The sequence below is a fragment of the Sus scrofa genome, chromosome 6 (assembly GCF_054392235.1).
Source record: "Sus scrofa isolate SSC_HxYL_T2T_F1_AM1 chromosome 6, Sscrofa_HxYL_maternal_Yorkshire_Landrace_v2.0, whole genome shotgun sequence".
Classification (NCBI taxonomy): domain Eukaryota; kingdom Metazoa; phylum Chordata; class Mammalia; order Artiodactyla; family Suidae; genus Sus; species Sus scrofa.
Genome location: NC_139388.1, coordinates 154,272,553 through 154,293,359, shown reverse-complemented (window position 1 = coordinate 154,293,359; position 20,807 = coordinate 154,272,553). Strand labels below are relative to the sequence as shown.

General features: G+C 36.6%; 1 protein-coding gene across 9 annotated transcripts in view; it reads right to left on the bottom strand.

Moving 5' to 3' along the window:
* Positions 1-20,807, bottom strand: part of DOCK7 (dedicator of cytokinesis 7) — a 225,956-nt gene that overhangs the window by 86,077 nt on the left and 119,072 nt on the right. For all 9 annotated transcript variants that reach the window (XR_014808113.1, XM_021096544.2, XM_021096545.2 and 6 more), the window contains exons 17-22: positions 18,594-18,732; positions 17,293-17,394; positions 11,723-11,809; positions 7,000-7,231; positions 3,690-3,854; positions 965-1,134 (exon numbers count right to left, since the gene is read on the bottom strand). Coding sequence is in view for 8 of the 9 variants with exons in the window: in XM_021096544.2 (XP_020952203.2) it covers positions 965-1,134; positions 3,690-3,854; positions 7,000-7,231; positions 11,723-11,809; positions 17,293-17,394; positions 18,594-18,732 (895 nt within the window). In the remaining variant the exon portion in view is untranslated. The remainder of the gene's footprint in view (positions 1-964; positions 1,135-3,689; positions 3,855-6,999; positions 7,232-11,722; positions 11,810-17,292; positions 17,395-18,593; positions 18,733-20,807) is intronic.

Here is a 20,807-nt window from a genome sequence, read left to right as displayed (position 1 = left end):
CACACACACACACATTCTTTTTCTCATACTATCTTCCATTATGTTCTATCCCAAGAGATTGGATATAGTTTCCTGTGCTGTACAATAGGACCTTACTGCTTATCCATTCTAAATGTAATAATTTGCATCCACCAACCCCAAACTCCTTGTCCATCCCACTTCCTCCTCTGCAGCAACCACACGTCTCTTCTCTATGTCTGTGAGTCTGTTTCTGTTTCATAGATAGGTTCATCTGTGCCATATTTTAGATTCCATATATGTGATGTCAGATGGTATTTGTCTTTCTCTTTCTGACTTACTTCACTTAGTATGAGAATGTCTGCTTGCATTCATGTAGCTGCAAATGGCAGTATTTTGTTCTTTCTTATGGCTGACTAGTATCCCATTGTATATGTGTATCATGTCTTCTTAATCTAGTTTGATTTTCAAATTCCGAGTTATTTTTGTACTTGGAAAGGTAGTAACTATTTGTTCCTTAAGTGTGTTTGGGGGGGGGTAATAAAGATCTCTTTTAATCCCATAGAAAAATCAATCTAACCATTTTTCACATGATAATCAGACAGACAAAAGTTAAGTTCTATGTGTCTGGTCCTCCAAGACAAATTTCTGAATTTAGCAAATTTTTTTGAGCAGAGTGCACAAACCAGTTTGTAACAGCAAGCACATTTAACACAAACATGAAACACCTAAGTGTTCACTGATAGGATAGAAATGTACAATTTCTTTCTTATTACTAACCCCGAATACTTTTTTTTTTTTTTTTTGGCTGCACTCATCACATGAGTTCCTGGGCCAGGGATTGAACCAGAGCCACAGCAGTGACAATGCCAAGTCCTTAACCAAGAGGGAACTCCCTCAAATACATTTAAAAATTAAGAATAAAGAAAAATAATTGGACAGGTCTCATTTGTCCAATTTGTCATAAGCTGAAAGTCAAATTTACAGACACACATCTTCAGTTTACCTTACTGCCGATGATTGACCGTACTTCATCATCTGGTGACGTGGGAGTCCCAGATATATCTGGATTACTATTGCTAAGGCTTCGAGAACGATTTAAATTAAGGCTTGCAGGTCTCACAGCAGATCTAGCCATTGTGGCATAATGCACTGATCCTCCCAAACCCCCAGGACCTAGAGTTGTATATAAAATAGCACATAATTGAACAAAGAAAATTAATCAGGAAAGGGCCTGAAAAAAAATCTCTTCCACTTTAGACTCTTCCACAAAGTTCATAAATTACTTTCATTTCTAAATGAATATACTGTAAGAAAAACACTCAAGACCTAATGATAGCTATACAAAGATAATTTATTTTACAGCAGCTGACAAAACCATATGAATTATAAATAAAATCATTATCTCCTCAATGTTTCTATGATTATATATTACATACACAATAAAAAAATGAAAGTAATAAGAAACATACAAACATAACCTTCACATTTATATGAAGGTTATCTACGACCCAAAACGCTCTAGCTAATGTCTTTTCCTTTTTTCCCACTCTCCTGCTCTGCTCCTTGAAAGTCACTAAGAGGGAGAGCTAATTTACTGTCATCTCTCTTAAATGGAATCACAGCTTATATCTCTGTCTTCATCACTGCTAGTTTTAACAAAATGGCATCTTTATAATATACATACATAAATGTAAACAAAAGACAATTCTCCTAAGAGCCCAGGTTATGTGGAAAAGCAAAGATCCCTTTTTCATCTGAAATCAAGCCTAACATCATCATTCAACCATGATCTACGAACATAAAATAACCAGCAACTTTATCTCCATTTTTCTTACTTAGAGAAATCTTTTCTGGGTGTCATACAGGCAAATGACACATACCTGTCAACTAATTAACTTACAGCCTTTCAGGTCAGCATGTAAAAAAGACATTTTGCAAATCTATGAAATTCTAATAGTGTACCAAATGGAAGAGTAAAATGAAGAGGCAGTAAATATAGTCCATGATCACTTACACACTCAGAACCTCAGGTACTACAATTTTAGAAATCAAGAAAGAAATTATGAACATGGCTGTAAGAGTGAATTAGTTCTTTTGGCAATTAAGAAATAAAACTTAGACTACTACTTAGATTACTATTATGCCTAGTTTTCATAATGAAAGTCATAATTATTTGTCACCATTATTAATGTTAACATTGCCAGCAGCTGAAACAGGACACTTACCATTATCACCAGTGATGAAGGATGATTCATACTGACAAAGATGTTAACAGATTGAAAGGTATGCACAACATAACTAGTAATAACTAACTAAACAACTAAAGAGTTATTCAAACTAAGATATCCCCTACCTCCACCACTACTTGTTTTGTCATATAAAAAACCAAGTAACTACTATGGGCTCTAATGTTCAGAAAGACTATATTATTTGTTTGACCATAAAGAGATGAGAACTTTTCTAAAGTATAATCTTTTTTTTGTTTTAATGGCCACACCTGTGGCATATGGAAATCCCTGGGCCAGGGATTGAATCCAAGCTGCAGCGATAGATCTGCAATGGATCCAAAATTATGGATCTGCAATGAATCTAAAATCATAGTACTTGAGGTTCTGAGTGTGTAAGTGATGATGGACTATATTTAATGCCTCTCCATGTATTCTTCCATGGATTAAGATAGAAGTTCCAGAGTTCCCGTCGTGGCGCAGCGGTTAACGAATCAGACTAGGAACCATGAGGTTGCGGGTTCGATCCCTGCCCTTGCTCAGTGGGTTAACGATCCGGCATTGCCGTGAGCTGTGGTGTAGGTTGCAGACGCGGCTCGGATCCCGCGTTGCTGTGGCTCTGGCGTAGGCCGGTGGCTACAGCTCCGATTCAACCCCTAGCCTGGGAACCTCCATATGCCGCGGGAGCGGCCCAAGAAATAGCAACAACAACAACAACAACAAAAAAGACAAAAAGACAAAAAACAAAACAAAACAAAGATAGAAGTTCCATGGAAAAATAAATGCAGCAATGCTGGATCCTTTCACCCACCAAGGACCCCCATCTCTGCAACTACCTGAGCCACTGCACTCAGATTCTTAACCCACTATGCCCCACTGGGATCTCCAACAATTTTTTATATTATTGTAGGTATTATCAGGCAACTACTGAGCCATCACATTTCTCCTTTAATGTCCAACAGCACTCCAAATGACGAACGTAACAGTCCACTTATATTAACAGGGAATGATAAATGCTTTCAGAGATAGAAGTTATTTTCAGAGGTCATTTCCATAAACTAATTCAACCAAGATCTCTCTACTTCAAATTAAAGGAAGCTGTATAAATAATATTTTAAAATGTAATCTATTTAGAGTTCCCACTGTGGCACAACAGGATCGGCAGTGTCTCTGGAGTGCTGGGACACAGGTTGAATCCCTGGCCGGCACAGCAGGTTAAGGATCCAGTGTTGCTGCAATGTAGGTCACAACCGAGGCTTGGTTCTGACCCCTGGCTCAGGAACTCGATATGCCCGCAGGGCAGCCACAAAAAAGGAAAAAAAAAAAAAAAGGTAACCTATTTATCCTTTTAATTCCAGTACCTAGAGTCCATGACACTTAGAGGCATTCAATAAATGTTTGCTGTTGAATAAATGCATCACATTATGGACTACAAGATTATTTCAACCCTCATCTGAACACAAATCTATGAGAAATAGTTTCAATGTAAAAAGAACAAAATACCTGGTGATGGTGAATTAGGATAAGTATTTGGTAGGCGAAAAACATAGTAGATGTATGATGCAAGAAGGTTGTTTCTGCCGTGCTGGTCATGATTGCCTTCCAAGTTTTTGTGAAGCCGATTTATAATTGATGCCATGGCTTCAAATGATGCTTGACCTAGATTAACTTTTAAGAAAGAGGAAAATATTTTTGCATTAACTTTTTTAGACTGTAAATTCCAAAAAGGTTTTGTCATCACTACATGCATTAGGTACAGTGACTATACACAGTAGTGCACAAAGATGAAATCTGATACTGATTTTATAGTATCAACTTATATTAGTGGAATCAAAAATACTTTTCTCAACAAAATGAGGAAAAAACTCATTTTACTAATTTAACATAAAAATTATGTGGTTTGCTTAGTGAAAAATCAAAACATCATTGAACAGGTGTCCACTATTCTGTAAAACAACAAAAGCACATGATAAGAAAAAAGAAGTCTTTTTTATATAACCTTGAGAAGTAGCTTATTTTAAAGATGACTTTGAGAACCTAAATACCATACATTGAGCACGTTACTTTTGTTTAAAAAATAAAAATTACCAATAAAAGTGGATTATTAAAAATATGACCTTAAGGAGTTCCGTTGTGGTGCAGCAGAAATGAATCCGACTAGGAACCATAAGGTTGTGGGTTCGATCCCTGGCCTCACTCAGCAGGTTAAGGATCTGGCGTTGCCGTGAGCTGTGACGCAGGTCACAAACGCAGCTCAGATCCAGCGTTGCTGTGGCTGTGGGGTAGGCCAGCAGCTGTAGCTCCGATTCGACCCCTAGCCTGGGAACCTCCATAAGCCACCAGTGCAGCCCTAAAAAGAAAAACAAAAAATTAGGATAATAACAAAAGGGAATAAGGACAACCACCTTAATTGAAATGGGCAATTCTGTAAACGGATTTGAAGGATAAAAGGCTAGAAAACCACAATGACTTAAGATTACAGCACATTTAAATGCCAGGGTAAGTAACAGCCACCCAGTCATTCAAGTCAGTATAAAACAAGAATTTTGCGAACTTATGGTAGCTCAGTGAATAAATGGATAATCCAAATAGCCATTTTGAGCAATAAATTGTCACATTTTATGATTTATTTAATCAACAGGAATTATGAACAGATGAGGCCAATAAAGTTTTCCTAAAAGTGGAATAATCAGATAGAGTGATCATTTGAGAAGATTAATCTATATATACTGAACTAGAAGAGAGACTAGAGACAGAGAAACCTAGGCAGAGTTTAGCAATCCTACATGTATTCCTGGTTGATTCCTTTTCCTCACAGCAGCTATTTCAAGTCACTGGAATCCTTCTCAAAACTATGTCCCCTTTACTCCCTTCTTAGTGAATCTTGCTTTTTATCTCACAGTAGAAATTCATAAAGTCCTTATGTTCTTACTATAAACTTATCAGAGTCTGAAACAATTTTTACTTCCTTTCCAAAGGAAGCAGTGCTCAATGATATATAATAGTGATATGCAGCAGTGTTGATACATAACAATGACCTATCCACCTTCATTTTTGTCGTACAGGGTTGCTTCATTAATTAAACCCTCTTGCACCCCTATGTAAATTCTCAAATCATATAAACAAGCTCAAATCTCTCCATTCTTATGCCCTAATGAAACTTGATTCCTCTTCTAATTAAATTTTTCAAAAGAGTAGTATTTGCTTTTTCGTATTCCTTTCATCATCCAATATCTATTATACTTAATTCTTCATACTCTGGTTTCCACTTCCACTTTTTTTTTTTGGCCATGCCCGCAGCAACAATGCCAGATACTTAACCCACTGTGCCATAGGGGAACTCCCTACTTTGACTATTTGACCAAAACTATTCTTGTTCATTTCACCAGCAGACACTTCTTCAGTACAGTGGATAAGAGTGAGACTCCAGAATCCACTGCCTTGAGTTTGAATCCTTGGGCAAAATTTTAAGAATTAATTATATTTATCATTTTACTCATGAAATCAGGAAGTTCACACCTATACACAGAGTTGTAAAGAGTTCATACATTAATATAAATAAAGCACATGGTACAATTCCTGGTACATAGTAAGTGCTGTGGAAATGTTTGTTCCTATTGTTATTTTACACAATTTACAAAAATGAACAATGCTAACTTTTTTAATATGCCTATGACTTCTGTAACATTACTCTCTACAGCCTCTCTTCAGAGCATCTCCTAAACCACTCTCTTCTCTACCCTACCATCACTGCCTTTTACCAGGACTTAAAATTTTTTGTATGAAATTCTACAGGATTCCCAATGTGTTTCCCTGCCTCTAGATTTTTCCACTTTCAATCCACCTCCATACACAATCGAAAGCCAAACTGGGTCATAATACATTCCGAATTAAAACCAGACCCTTCAAAAGCTATTGACGCTTTACAGAATAATAGCCCAATTCCCTAATGTGCCAAGGAAGGACCTATTTCATCTCTCCTACCACTAATATATCTAATCACTAACCCTCCAATTTTTAACTAATTACTTACAACTCTGCTGAAATGTCCAGGTTAGTTTGTCTATCTGTACACTATGCACATGCTGTTTCATCTCCCTGGGCTAGTTATTTACCTGTCAGACTACTAATCATCTTTATATGCTCAACCCAAGAATTACCTCTACTTACAAGTCTCCCTAAAAAAAATTTCAAGGATGTGAATACTCATCTCCTTTGTGCCACCGCTTCTTAATACAAAATTTCTCTAACTAGTTAGCTGAAATTTCTTACAAGCTCAACTACTTTTCAGAATTTGGGTGGAAGCTGTTAGCAAAAGTAGAGGAATAAAGCTGGAAAAAAAGGTAGAAAACAAGAATACCTCTCCTTCCAGAGCAACTCACAAGAAAAAGAAGATAGAGATTTTGAGTTAATGATGAATAATAGCTAAATTAAATAGAGGATAGCAGGTGAGTGAAAATGTACATTATAAATCATGTAAAATACAGTATGATTCATCTGCTGCTATTTTCTTAACCAGTCGATTAAAATCAGGAACCATGCCTTGGACAGTGCCTAGCAGTGTACATACACATTAAGTGCTCAGTAAATATTTGGTGACTGAATAATTTGAATAGAAGTCTATTTGGCACATTTTACAGAAACAAACAAAAGAAAGTTAACATTTCCCAGCATTAGAAACAAGAAAATAACAATCTCCCACAAAATCAAACACTGTCCTTATAGATAGCAAATAGGAATCATAATTCTATTTCTGTAAAAGTTAGAAGTATCAAATATCAATTTGACGATTCTCTAAACATTGGTAAATTACCTATCTGGCCAGCAATGACAGGAGGTCTAACAACTAAAAGTATCAGTTTATCAAGCAGAAGATGAAGGAATCGAACCACTGGCTCCAACTGAGATGAATTCAATGCTGAAATACTGCTCTTCAATTCATTTTCTAAGTTATTTTCCATGATTCTCATGTCTCCAATACGGACTGGGAACATATGTTCATCCAAAGCATTCACCAGAGCGAAAAACTTATCAAGATAAGGATCCTAAAACAAAAATTAAAACAGAGGCATTAAACAATTATAACTTTGTCAATTCCCCCAACTATGGACCACCAATACCTCATATTAATTGATAATACAAAAAGTACATATTAGCATATATAACATTGTTTCCAATTAAATACATCTAGTCTCATCTATTATTGTAAAGTAGCCATTTCAAATACCATGGATTACTCAAAAAAAAAAACCTTGATATTAGTTTTTTGTTGTTGTTTTTTCCCCCAATGTGAGTCTGCCTTACTGCTTTAGAGTGCAACTATGATGGCAGGTGTGTTAGTAACCTACTTGTGTTCATTTTTAATTACTTTTTAGCTCCATCCAAATCCACCCTCTTTTCCGCATTTTGTAATCCTGAAGCTAAACTCTTCAAACTACATTTGTCCTTTGTCAGCAGGCTTGTGGGTAGGCTCTCATAACAGAAGGTACGGGAAACAGTGCACTGGGCGTGAGGAGCTAGAAGGGATTCGTCTTGTTTGATTTCCTGACAGCGGCGCGTAGGTGTGCCTGCTAGGGCCCAGAGATGAGAGGCATGGGCAGCAGTGGTGGCTCTCACAGTTCCACAGCAGGTACCCTCCACCGAGTTGGCTCAGCACCAAAGCACAGCAGGCAACGAGTTCCTGGAGAGGCAGTGTCCTCTCCTCAAAGGTCTGATTCTCAGCCTGCAGGATCTTCCTTTTAGTGCTTTTCTTCCTCATCACTTTCGGCAACTGCTATCTTTGCTACAATCAGAATTCTCTTAACTTGTTCAGTAGTGAATCATCTTTGACCCAGTTAACAATTATTTACAAATTTTCTCCATTTAAATTACTAGCAGTTTCCACCTCCTGATTAAATCCTGACTGCTATTATTTAACCTCATTTTACACTGACAGAAGCACAGTCTTATTTAAAGCAGTAATGTGCCCAGACCCAAGGCAGATGCTTGCTCTCTGAGCCTCTTTATACCTAGAAATAACCATGTGCCATAGTTCTGACCAATGAGATGTGAACCAAAGTCTAATGAAACCCTGGGAAGACGTTTACTTAGTTAACAATGAAAAACTTTAAGAAAAGGTAATGCTAGGAGTTCCCATTGTGGCTCAGTGGAAACGAATCTGACTAGCATCCATGAGGATGCAGGTTCAATCCCTGGCCTCGCTCAGTGGGTTGAGGATCTGGTGTTGCTGTGAACCGTGGTGTAGGTTACAGATGCGGCTCAGATCTGGTGTTGCTGGGGCTGTGGTGTAGGCCAGCGTCTACAGCTCCAATTCAACCCCTTGCCTGGGAAGCTCCATATGCCGTGGGTGTGGCCCTAAGAAACAAAAAGAAAAAAAAGAAAGAAAGAAAAGGTAATGCTAAACAGCTTCGTATTTATAATTTTAATATTACTCTAATTTGAAATGTATTTTAAATGAATAAAAAATATTTCTACAGAGTTCTATGTATCCAATATATTTCAAAGAGCTACAAGAAACGTATAAAACATCATAAAAAACACTTATTGTCTTCAATCAATCCTTTTAAAAAGATTTTAATACATGATAAAATTTTATTACATAGTTGAAAATTTAGAAACTTTTGCGTTTTCGTCATCAGGACCGTGAATGTCACGGTGCTCTACACTAGACACGTCCGCTCTATTCTTCCTCCACATTCTATAAATTTTAAATCATCTATATAAAATATTTCGCCCCAAATCTTTTGTCATATTAAAACAATACGTGTATCCAGCTCCCAAAAAAAAGTCAGGAGAAAAAGATAAACATACTACCAACACTGGAAAAAGAGAAAACAATGATTACAGGATTAAAAATATGAAAAATAAAGTATTTGCACTTAATATCCTGTGATATTAAGAATAATTTTACTGGAGTTCCCGTCGAGGCTTCGTGGTTAACGAATCCGACTAGGAACCATGAGGATGTGGGTTCGATCCCTGGCCTTGATCAGTGGGTTGGGGATCCGGCGTTGCTGTGAGCTGTAGTGTAGGTTGCAGACGCGGCTCGGATCCCGAGTTGCTGTGGCTCTGGCGTAGGCTTGGCAGCTTTAGCTCTGACTGGACCCTTAGCCTGGGAACCTCCATATGCCATGGGAGCGGCCCTAGAAAAGGCAAAAAAAAGACCAAAAAAAAAAAAAAAGAATAATTTTACTAAGGGAAGGAATATGTTTCAGCAATATACTATAGTGTCAAGTTTCTCAATATCAGATGAATAAAGTCTACAGGAAACACAGGACATATCCAGTAATGGTAAACTAAAAACTCTACTGGAGCTTGCTTTTTTTCCCCCCAGCTTTTTAGGGTCATACCCACGGCATATGGAAGTTCCCAGGCTAGGGGTTAAATCAGAGCTACAGCTGCCAGCCTACACCATAGCTCACAGCAACGCTGGATTCCTGACCCACTGAGCAAGGCCAGGGATTGAACCTGCATCCTCATGGATACTAGCCAGATTTGTTTCCACTGTGCCACAACGGGGACTCCTTACTGGAGCATTATTTTACTGGGATCTACCTGTGACTGCTAAATAAAACCTATATACTACTTATTTTGCTGCTGTTTTAAAATATAACATATAACTTTATCTTATTTTTCCCTACCTCGCTGTTCAGAAAAGAGTTAACATAGCAAGTTAAGGCTGCTATCATTTGAAAGGCCTGCTTCTAAGGTTGGCCTTTGGCCAGCATCTGGGTACTTGGATTTCAGGAGGGTTCCCACTGATAAGGGATTGCAACTGTTTATGCACAATACGGTTTATGCTGAACACCTGCTTCTTTCTGGGACTCTAGGATTTTGGTATATGTTAGACAGAGAATGTCTACGTGACAAGCCTGTAATAAAAAACTCTGGAAACTGAGCTTCCATGGTAGACAATAGCATATGCTATTTCAACTTGCCCTGTGAAACTCCACTAGGAGAAAACTCATGGAAGTTTGTACTTTATTTCCTCTGAACTTGACCTCTTTTCCCTTACCTGATTTTGATTTATATCTTTCACTAAAATAAATCATAGCTGTGCATATGACTAGATGCTGAGTTCTCTGAGTTATGCCAGAAAGTCACTGAACTTGAGGGTGGCCTTGGAAACCCCTGCAGACTATTCCTTCCCTTTTCAAGTTGGAGAACCCTTATATTCCATTTTAAACACCTGCTTGTCACTCTACATTTTCTCCACTGAAAAGTACAATTCACTAATACAGTTTCAGCAATCACATTTATTCTGTTACCTCCAATCCTAAATTCCTAATTAATTACAACTGCCTACAGGGCATCTTCATCTGATGTACAGAGGCACTTCAGACTCAAAAATAAACTCATTATAGCTCCTAATTGCTCTCCCTTAGTATGCTCCCAAATTTACTTCTCTCACATTTACTATGTATGTACGATAGAAATCACCTTTCGCCTGGACTCTAAATTCTGTAGCTTTCAAGGTCCTTCATAATCTTTACCAGCCTGGTCCTCTCTGCTCATCTCTCATGATTTCCTAAGCACTTTAAATTGCATTCACACAAAATTATTTGCCCTTCCTTCAGCAGATCACGTCCTCTTCACACTTGCTTTTTTTTTTTTTTTTTTTTATCACTTGAGTTGTCTACTCTCTCTCTCTGAATGGTAAATGCCTACTTACCAATGCAACAACAAAAGAGACAACTCTCTCTGTACTTGAAGATTTAGCTAATATACTTAACATAATGCTAGTTTTATTATAATTTTTTTACTTTTTTAATTTTTAAATTTTCCCCCCATTCATTGTAAGGTCCTTGAAGGGTAGGCGCCTTCCTTTCCAAGTGTCAATGTCCCTGAATTCAAAGAGTTTACAGTCTAATGGGGGAGAGAACCAAAAAACCAAGGATATGGGTGCACGTATATGTACACACACATCCTCAGAAAGAGAGAGAGAAAGCAAAAGTATAAGAGCATGCAGATGAGAACAAGAAGCAGTACGAGTGCAGGGTAAGATGACAGAATAACGCGGCTGCTATTTTAAAATAATCACCAGCAAAGGCCTCTCTGAAGTAAGGAGAAATCTTAATGAAGTCAGAGGCACATCAGAAGGAAAAGCAATCCAGCTAGAGAAAGAGTAAATAGAAAGGCTTCCAGGGGAGCTTGGCATATTCTAGAAATATGGTGAAAAATATGGATATCCCTGAGAACTCTTTCCATTTGAAACATTTAAGTCTATGAGAAATAGAATAAGCTAGATGACAGTTTTTCAAAACTAATTATTCTGCTATGTACCAGAAACTTAGAAGAAAAAAATCACTTAATTGTTCAAAGTGAAGTCAATAACATTTTGAAAACCAAGATTTGCTTTTGTTGATATCACAAGACATTTTGTGATTCCTTTAAAAAATAACTTCTTAATCTATCCATTTAAACTAATACATAGTCCCATAAATCTTTCAGCAAACAAAACTGATTTAAGTTCTAGACAATTATGTTCAATTCATTCAAGTGAAATTTGGTCACAAAAATGATTAAAACTCACTTACTTGTGTATGGATAGATGAAACAGCAACAACTTCAACATTAAAAACACCTTTGTGATTATCTACCCATTTCATGCCAGGTAGAGGAACCTGTAAGACAGTGAATATAATGATCACAGAGGCTTAAGTTGATTATGAAATATGAAATGATTACGAATTATAAAATAAAAGATTATCTCAATAAGAAAAATACTGTGGAGATATATTTTATGCACTATAAATAAATGTAAAACTTATATTTTGTTCTTATTACAAAATCAATGCGTCCTACAAGAGAAGTAAAAGGCTCAAGGAGCAAAAGCAGAAAACATACACTCAAAATTCTATCTTCCTGGAAAAAGATCCCTTTCCAAATCTTCCTCTATGCACATACATTTTTATATACACCCTTACATAGGTGATATCAAACATATTATTTTGAAAATTGTTTTTCTCCTAGTACACTGTGAATCTCTTTTCATGTCAATAAGTACACACCTGAAATATCTTAATGGTTTATAATATTCTATTTTCTTTATTTTAAACACCTCTATTATGTTTTCTAAAAAAATTTTCTTAGAGTATAGTTGATATACAATGTTGTGCCAATGCTACTATGCTTTAAAACATTTACAAGCAAAGGAGGTCTATTGTTTTAAGGATTACAAACATTTTTTTCTGATATAAATAATGCTAGGAGTGTTAATTAAAATTTTATCATAAAAAACTGTTTAAAAACAAGTACATCAGTTCTCTTTATTCCTCCTGCTAAATATGTTAAAATCCCTGAACATGATACACAAAATAAACATAAAGGCTGAAAGGGGAGAAAAGAATGCAGATGGGCTAGGGAACCTCATGATGCAAGGAACTGTCATAAGGCAGTGTTTCCTAGGTTCTGTTTTTGCCTCATGTATCCTGGACTAGGTGCTAGAGAAGCTGGTATCTCGGAAACCCCAAAAGGAATAGGGGAAATGAAAAACTCCAAGAAAAGCCCGCTCCCTCTAGGGAAAGCCAACGATTGCCCTACTCTGTGCAAACACAAGGAAACAAGTTGAAGCTGGCTGTCATAAAGTGCCTGAGTCCCTATCCCACCCCTACAAATGCCAGGTAGTATCAGAGAAGACAGAGGTGGGTACTGGACCCAGACCAGTGATAAAAAGTACCCTCGCCAACTGTGGTGTCAGTGGAGGCCAAGTGGGGAGCAGTAACAAGGTGCTCCCCTTCCCCTCACAGCCAGAGAGGTGTCAGGAGAGGACTGACATCCTTCTTCCACCCGATAGTAAGCCCCCCAGCCCAATGCAGAGTGAAGAAGGTGACTCTTTCACCTGGCAATAGTGCCTTCCCTGCTGCTAGAACACAAGACACGTACAATCTAGAGTGTTAACATAATATCCCAAATGTTCAGTAGAGAACAAAAATCACACATCATACCAGGAACCAGAAAAATTTGAACTGAAATGAACAAAGACAATCAGCAGACATCGATACTTAGATGACACAGATACTGGACAGATCTGACAAGGAGTTTTAAACAGCCATCAGGGCAAAAAGCTTCACAAGCAATTATAAACATCTTTGAGGAGTTCCCGTCGCGGCGCAGTGGTTAACGAATCTGACTAGGAGCCATGAGGTTGCAGGTTCGATCCATGGCCTTGTTCAGTGGGATAAGGATCCGGCGTTGCCGTGAGCTGTGGTGTAGGTTGCAGACGCAGCTCGGATCCCGCTTTACTGTGGCTTTGGTGCAGGCAGGCAGCTGTAGCTCTGATTCAACTCCTAGCCTGGGAACGTCCATATGCCGCAGGTGCGGCCCTGAAAAGCAAAAAACAAACCAACAAAAAATAGGATACTCCAATAAAATGTGAAAGCATACGTCTTTAAAAACAGTGGTTCTCAAAGTCTGAAATAGGATCAATAGCGTAAATATCATCTGGGCACTTAGAAGGAATGTAAATAATCAAGCCTCAGCCCAGACATAGTGCAAGAGAGCAGCTGTCTGGTGTCTCTTCTGACAAAGCACTAATCCCATCATGAGGCTACACCTTCATGTCCTTATCTAAACCTAATTACCTCCTAAAGCTCTCCAATTCACATTGGGCATAAGGGTGTCAACATATGAACTTGGGGGAACACAATTTAGTTCACAGCAGATCAAGAAACTTACCTGAGGTCTCACAAATAAGTAGAGGAGCTAGCAGTGAAATCTTGAAATTATGCTACACTGCCTTTCAAAAGTAAGTAAGATTTTTTTTTTAATTCAACAACAAAAAACTTTCAGAATCCCACACTCTTTTGAGAGCGAACTTTGCTAAATTTAGTGTTCACGTTTCAAACTATTTCCAACACAACTGCTGATATATACCTACATAGTGAGTTTGGTTGTTGCTACATTACTTGTTTGTTTTCTTGATAAATGTTCCATTGGAATATTTAAATCTATATCAGTCCTCTTAACTACTTCACCATTGTAAGGATGTACACGAATTTAATGAAACCAATTTTTTCATCAATATCCATTTTCTATTTTTAATTTTTTGCTAATACCAATAATCCTGTGATTTTTTCCCATTAATTCACTGATGTCTCTACACAGTTTTCTAGGTTCTAGGGTTTCATGATAAACATACAGTCTGCTCTCAGGGAGCTTGCTAACCATTTCTTGTAGAGAAAAACAAATGATTTCAGATAGTGATAAACACTAGGTAAAAGAAAACTAGATTAAAAATGACAGAGTATATCAGCAGTGTGGAGGAAGGGTTGAAAAATTGGTGGAAAGACCTCTCTGAAGAAGTGCTAGTTTATATTCAATTCAGACCATGCAAAGAATCCAGCCATTAGGAGACCAGGAGAAGGAAAGACAAAAGTCAAAGACTCAGAGGCTGGAAAAAGTTTGGAAGAAGCTGTAAGTTCAGAACAAGGGGTGTGGTGATAGGAGAGGATGTTGGAGAAGTGGAAGAACCCAGGTCTTTCAGAGATTTGTAGGTCACAGGAAAAAAAAAAACAAAACTAGATTATATTTTAAGTACAATGAAATGGCAGAGGAACATTTTATTTTGATAATGAAGAAACAGTAAATCCTAGTGATATAATGCTGAATGAAAAAAGCAAATCCCAGAGGATTATTTATAGCATAATAACTTTTTTATTAAGTGCATAAAATAAGCAAACAATGTATTGTTTAGGCATCATATACTTCAATTAAAAAGTTGGAAGGGGCTAGATTTCAAAACAATGGGACTCTACTTAATGCCACAGAATGGTACACTTTAAAATAGTTAAAATAGTAAATTTTATGTTATGTAAATTTTAGCACAATATTTTTACAGGCTAATTTTTGGAGTTAGAAGGAAGAAGACTGTGAAATAAAGGAGGAGCACATAAGTGATAAAAATTATTATCAGTGTTCTGGCTCTTGAATTGGGTGATGGAGTCATGACGGTATGTTATAAAATAAAATAACAAAAAATTGAAAAGGGTAACTATCCTATACAGACACAACCACTCTTTTTTTTTTTTTTTAGGGCCACACCCACAGCATATGGAGATTCCCAGGCTAGGGGTCCAATCAGAGCTGTAGCCACAGACCTGCGCCAGAGCCACAGCAACACGGTATCAGAGCTGCAACTGTGACCTACACCACAGCTCATGGCAACACAGGATCTTTAACCTACTGAGTGAGGCCAGGGATCCAACCCGCATCTTCATGGATACTAGTCGTGTTCGCTAACCACTGAGCCACGATGGGAACTCCAAGACACAATCACTTTAAGTTTAAAAACATCCTACATGCTAATCTTTGCATACCTACGCAAATGTATCTGTGAGATAAATATTTAGAAATATAATTAATGAGATAAAAGGTATGTGTATTTTTCATTGTGATATATATTTCAGGCAAAAATAATCAAGCAAACCATTTAAAGGTCTAAGAGATGATGATACGTGGCCCAGGCTAAGTACCATAATCCCACAGAAAGAAAAATCTAACGACAAACCTTCATGCTGGTCTCTATGTCAGTCTTGTATGAATTTTTTAAGGATGAATCTATTTCCTAGACCCCAATTAACACTGATCCCAAAAAGTTGAAGACACTCAACTGAGATTATATTCACCAGAATACCTTCACTCTGTTGAAGTATCCTGGTGGCCAAAGTTTCTTTCTCACCATAAAGTTCCAACGGTATCCAACAAGAATGAGTCCAATTAAGAACAAATGCCTAACTTCCAGAAAATTGTATTTTCTTTTAAAATATTTCCTTTTGAAATATAAAGCTACCCCTGACAGAAGACTAATTTATTTTTCTGAAAAGATGTGTTCCCAGAAAACTTAATGAAAGACTAGACTGGGGGGTGGGGAGGAGTGGTGCAGTCATATTTCTTTCCTACTGTCTTTATTCATTCATTTAATAAATACTTACTAATTGCCTACTCTGAGCCAAGCATTATTATAAGAACTTGTTGATAGAGCAATGCGCAAGAAAAAGTCCTTGCCCTCATGGAGTTTATGCTCTGTAGACAATAGATAAACAAAGATATATAAGCAATAAAGTTCGTGATACGTGTAAGTATTATGAGGATAAAGCAAAGGGATAAAAAGCAGTCCAGGCTGCTACTTAAAGTAATCATAGACAAATTCTCTGAAGAGGTGATATTTGAGTGGACATCTGAATTAATTAAGAAGCAGATCTTGTGATACAGCACTGCCCACAAAGGGAAGTACAAAGAGCTTGAGACGGAATGTGCTTTTCATATATAAGGAACAACAAGAGCGCTGTGCTCTATGGGCAGGGCAGAGGGAGTGACAATGGGGAGAAAGGAGGTCAGAGCAGTAACCTTATACTACCTTTTTTTTAAAAAAAACCTTATACTACCTTGTTTAAAAAAATTAAAAACAATACAAATGTATTTGTGAGTACTCCATACTGAAAATAAATGCCGCCAGGGGAACATTACAAGACATATTTCAGATTAATGTTTACAGTTTTGGTCAAAGCATTAAGCGACATTGGTAATCAAATAGTAGTTCTTGAAAAGGGCACTTTGGTTTTTGAACAGTGGCTGCGGATTCTTTTTTTTTTTTAATTTATTATTATGATTGATTTACAGTGGCTGATTCTTGATCAAGATTTTCCCAATGTTATTGTTTCTTTCAAGTCACATATGTCATCATCAAAACTACTAATGTCCCTTGTACTGTATATTTATAGTTATTCTGTATGATCTTCAATTACAAAAGAGTCTACAAAATTAATTTAAATCTGTTCTCCTGCCTCCAGTGAAATGCTGTCTACTGAAAGAAGTAATCATTTATTTAAAGCTTCTCATGTCCCAGTATGAAAATTCTCCAAATTTATCTTTTCTTTCAGTTACATTTCATGTACTATTTTGGTTTTTAAATAAATGTACTTATACTTTAAAGAACAGTATAAATGTTTCTAAGTATTCTATAGAATAATTTTAATTACAGGAGAAAACAGTATTATTATGTCACCATCCACATTCTTAGAAGAAATATCAGGTTTGAGAAAAATATCTTTGTAATGAAAAGCCCATTTAATTCATTCTGGAGACCTTCAATGTGAGAGATACTGACCTCAGGAGACAGTACAGAATAAGCCTGTGGTGGTTTTTCCAGTGAGACCGGTAGGCAAAACTGCCCAGTCTTTAATCGCCCGTTCTGAAGCATGGGTATCCACTTTTAAATAAAAAGGAAACAATATTGATTTAAGTACATGTGCGATAAAAGGAATTACTTGGAAAATCTGTTCTAAGAACTTGGTATGAGTTCTCACATTACCAAACTCCAAGGAGATTTAATTACGTAAGTAATAATCACAGGCCTTCATAATTCCTATGAAGTGTCTCCAATAATATTTAAGGAGAATCCCTAAAACATTATTACTAACTTACACAGTTCTTACATCTATAGTTAAGTCCTTGTAATCCAAGGGAAAGGTGGTAATGGAAAAAGGCCACAAAGTGAATCACTTTTAAAGTGGGCAATAGTCAATGTAAATAGGGAAAGATTCGATTAGACATGAATGCTGAAAACAGAACTAAGAAGTGCAACAAACTTATTTTCTTACATTTAGCAAAATTCATGTCATAAACTGCAGAGGACAAAACATATGAATCAAATGTTGGTTTTTCTCTTTTGGGTAAAGGCATGCCTTTCTCACAAAACTGTGATAGTATACTACAGTGGACTTCATCTTAGGTTTGCCTTTGCAATTCCACAGTAATGATTTTCAAAAAATACTCAAGGGCTTTAATTGTGTTAATTAAAGCAATTAAAAAGGGTCCCTTTCGGAGTTCCCGTCGTGGCTCAGGGGTTAATGAATCTGACTAGGAACTATGAGGTTGTGGGTTCGATCCCACTGGTTGCTCAGTGGGTTAAGGATCCGCGTTGCTGTGAGCTGTGGTGTAGGTCACAGACGTGGCTCAGGTCCCGAGTTGCTGTGGCTGTGGCGTAGACCGGCGGCTACAGCTCCAATCAGACCCCTAGCCTGGGAACCTCCATGTGCTGTGGGAGTGGCCCTAGAAATGGCAAAAAGACAAAAAAAAAAAAAGGAGGGGGGGTCCCTTTTAATCATTTTACATTCAAGCCATTCGTTTCTGAAAAACCCTTAAAACTGTTACATTTACACAGTACTACTGTGTAAACATATAATAAGCAGGACCAACATCTAAGTGTTTACACATGTAAGTTAGTTAGCTAATTAATGACATTAGTTAACTACATTAATGAGCATTTTCTTGTTATGATAACTCTTCCTAACCAATGTGGGAAATCAAATAAGGAATACTCAAATAATAATGAACATCAACTATATCTTAAACACTGTAATTATTTTTAGGATCAAATAGCTAAATATTTAACAAAAATACACTTACTGTGTATCCAACAGGAGTTTCAAGAGGAGTATTTTGTTTTTGTTGGCAACTAACATGATAAAAAGTAAAAAGCAAGTGATGATGGTCAGTTAAAGTAGCAGGGAGCTTAACCTTGATTTCTTCATGAAAATCAGGAGACCTTCATACAAAACAAACAAACAAACAAACAAATCAATAGTCAATAATGTGTTCAAAATAAATAATTACTGCATTTGTATATTTGAGTAATTTTCAAATTAATTTCAGGATTCATGCTTGATTCTTCTTTTAGTCCAAAATATTTGTATTTCCAAACTCTAAGTAACCAACCCTATTTCCAGAGGAGGGAGCTATCACCATTTCTGAAATTTCTCATCCCATTTTTAATAACGGGTTGAGTAATCCTACTATTGGAAAACTCATTAATAATCACCATCTTGATGCTGAGATCTTCATTAGTTTGGAAACTATATGAAAGAGGAGACTAGGGCACAGCTTTCTATACAAACTAATTCAGATACGTATTACATAGAAAAAAATTATATGAGTTTTTTAAGTGTATATATCATACCCATACCACCAAAAAACATTTTATTTTATAGGAGTATAGCATAGTAAAACAAATTTATATAATCCTTTTGTTAAAAAAAAAGAAAAAAGAAAAAAGGTATCTTTAGACAACTTGGTATCAAGATGGGCTCTCCATGGAATGTCATATCTATTATTCCATTGCTAAAGAAATAAATGTTAACAAAACATGGACTAGTCATGTATTGATTGACAGCTTCGTAAAAAAGGGAAAAGAAAGAGTAAAAAGAAAAGAAAAAAAATGGAACACCCACAAATTGCATGTGTCCCACAATTAAGTGCTCCCAGCTGCTATAAGAATAAGCATCGTATTTGATCAAAGCAATGGCATTTACATCTCAATATTCATTGAGAGTGGCCCCTAGGAGCATTTTTATAGGAAAGCATGGCTTCTATTATGATATATACCTAAAGGGGAAGAACCTTAGCATCCCAACCTTCCATATTTGGTCAGTATCTCTCTGTTATATTCAATGAAAATACATTCAAACCATACGGTTCCAACTATCTCTAGAGTGAAGGCTGTCTCACCAATTAGGGGTTTTTCTCTGATGTTAAATACATCAAATATCTTTCCATCTCAAATAAGCTAACAGCATAGATCTGATCACAGAAATATTAAGTGGCATAAGGCTTTTAATACCCATAAGAAAGACAGCTAATGTTAGCCATCTGATAATTTGAAGACTGTGGAGAATAAAAGATGCTACAAATCTTATTACTGATCTCACTAATCACCAATAAATTATGAAAAAGTTGAATTTACAAGTAATGTTAGAGTGTACTGTCATTTTAATTCTACTAATGCTGAGAGCAACAAAATAAAGACCTAGCCACAAACTGAGGTACTCAGAAATTACTACCTTCTTTATTCATATCTTTCCTGGGATTGTATTTTAGTTCACGTCATTCCTGAAATCACGTTATGTGAAGGCTCTCAAGGAAAATTAAATATCTACAAGATATTCATCAACAAGTATTTTTAATTACTCACCATTAGGATAATTACTTTTGCGGTGGTTTTAACAATGAGCATAAAACAAGTAATAACCCTCAAAAATATATAATTAGGTAGCACTACAAGTAAGACACATATATCATGGCTATGCTGTAAAGCAGGGGTTGGCAAACTATGGCCCACATGCCAAATCAAGTCTACTGCCTGGTTTCGTATAGCCTACAAACTAAGAATGATTTTTATACCTGTAAGTGGTCAGCAAAATTCAAAAGAACAATGTTTTACTTGGAATATTAAACAAAATTCAAATTCAGTGAAATTCAGTGTCCATAAATAAAATTCTACTGAAAGACAACTATGCCCATTTATCTGCAACTTGCTGTACCTGGCTACTCTTGCACTACCACAGCAGGGTTGAGTGGCTGCAAGAGACCAGATGGCACACAAGGCCTAAAATATATACTGTCTGGCCTTTTGCAGAAAAAGTCTGCCAACCCCTGTTATAGAGCATATAAGGTTAAGTGCTTCAAGAACAAAACTGAATAGATTACTTGAAGTTTTAGATCAGGGAACTGACATTTAGGAAGATACATGTGATCAGGGTCTTAAAGTGTGAGTAGGAGTTCAATAAATAGAGGGAATCATTATTAGAGTAGAGAAAAGCCCAGAAACAGGACAGCACAAGGATA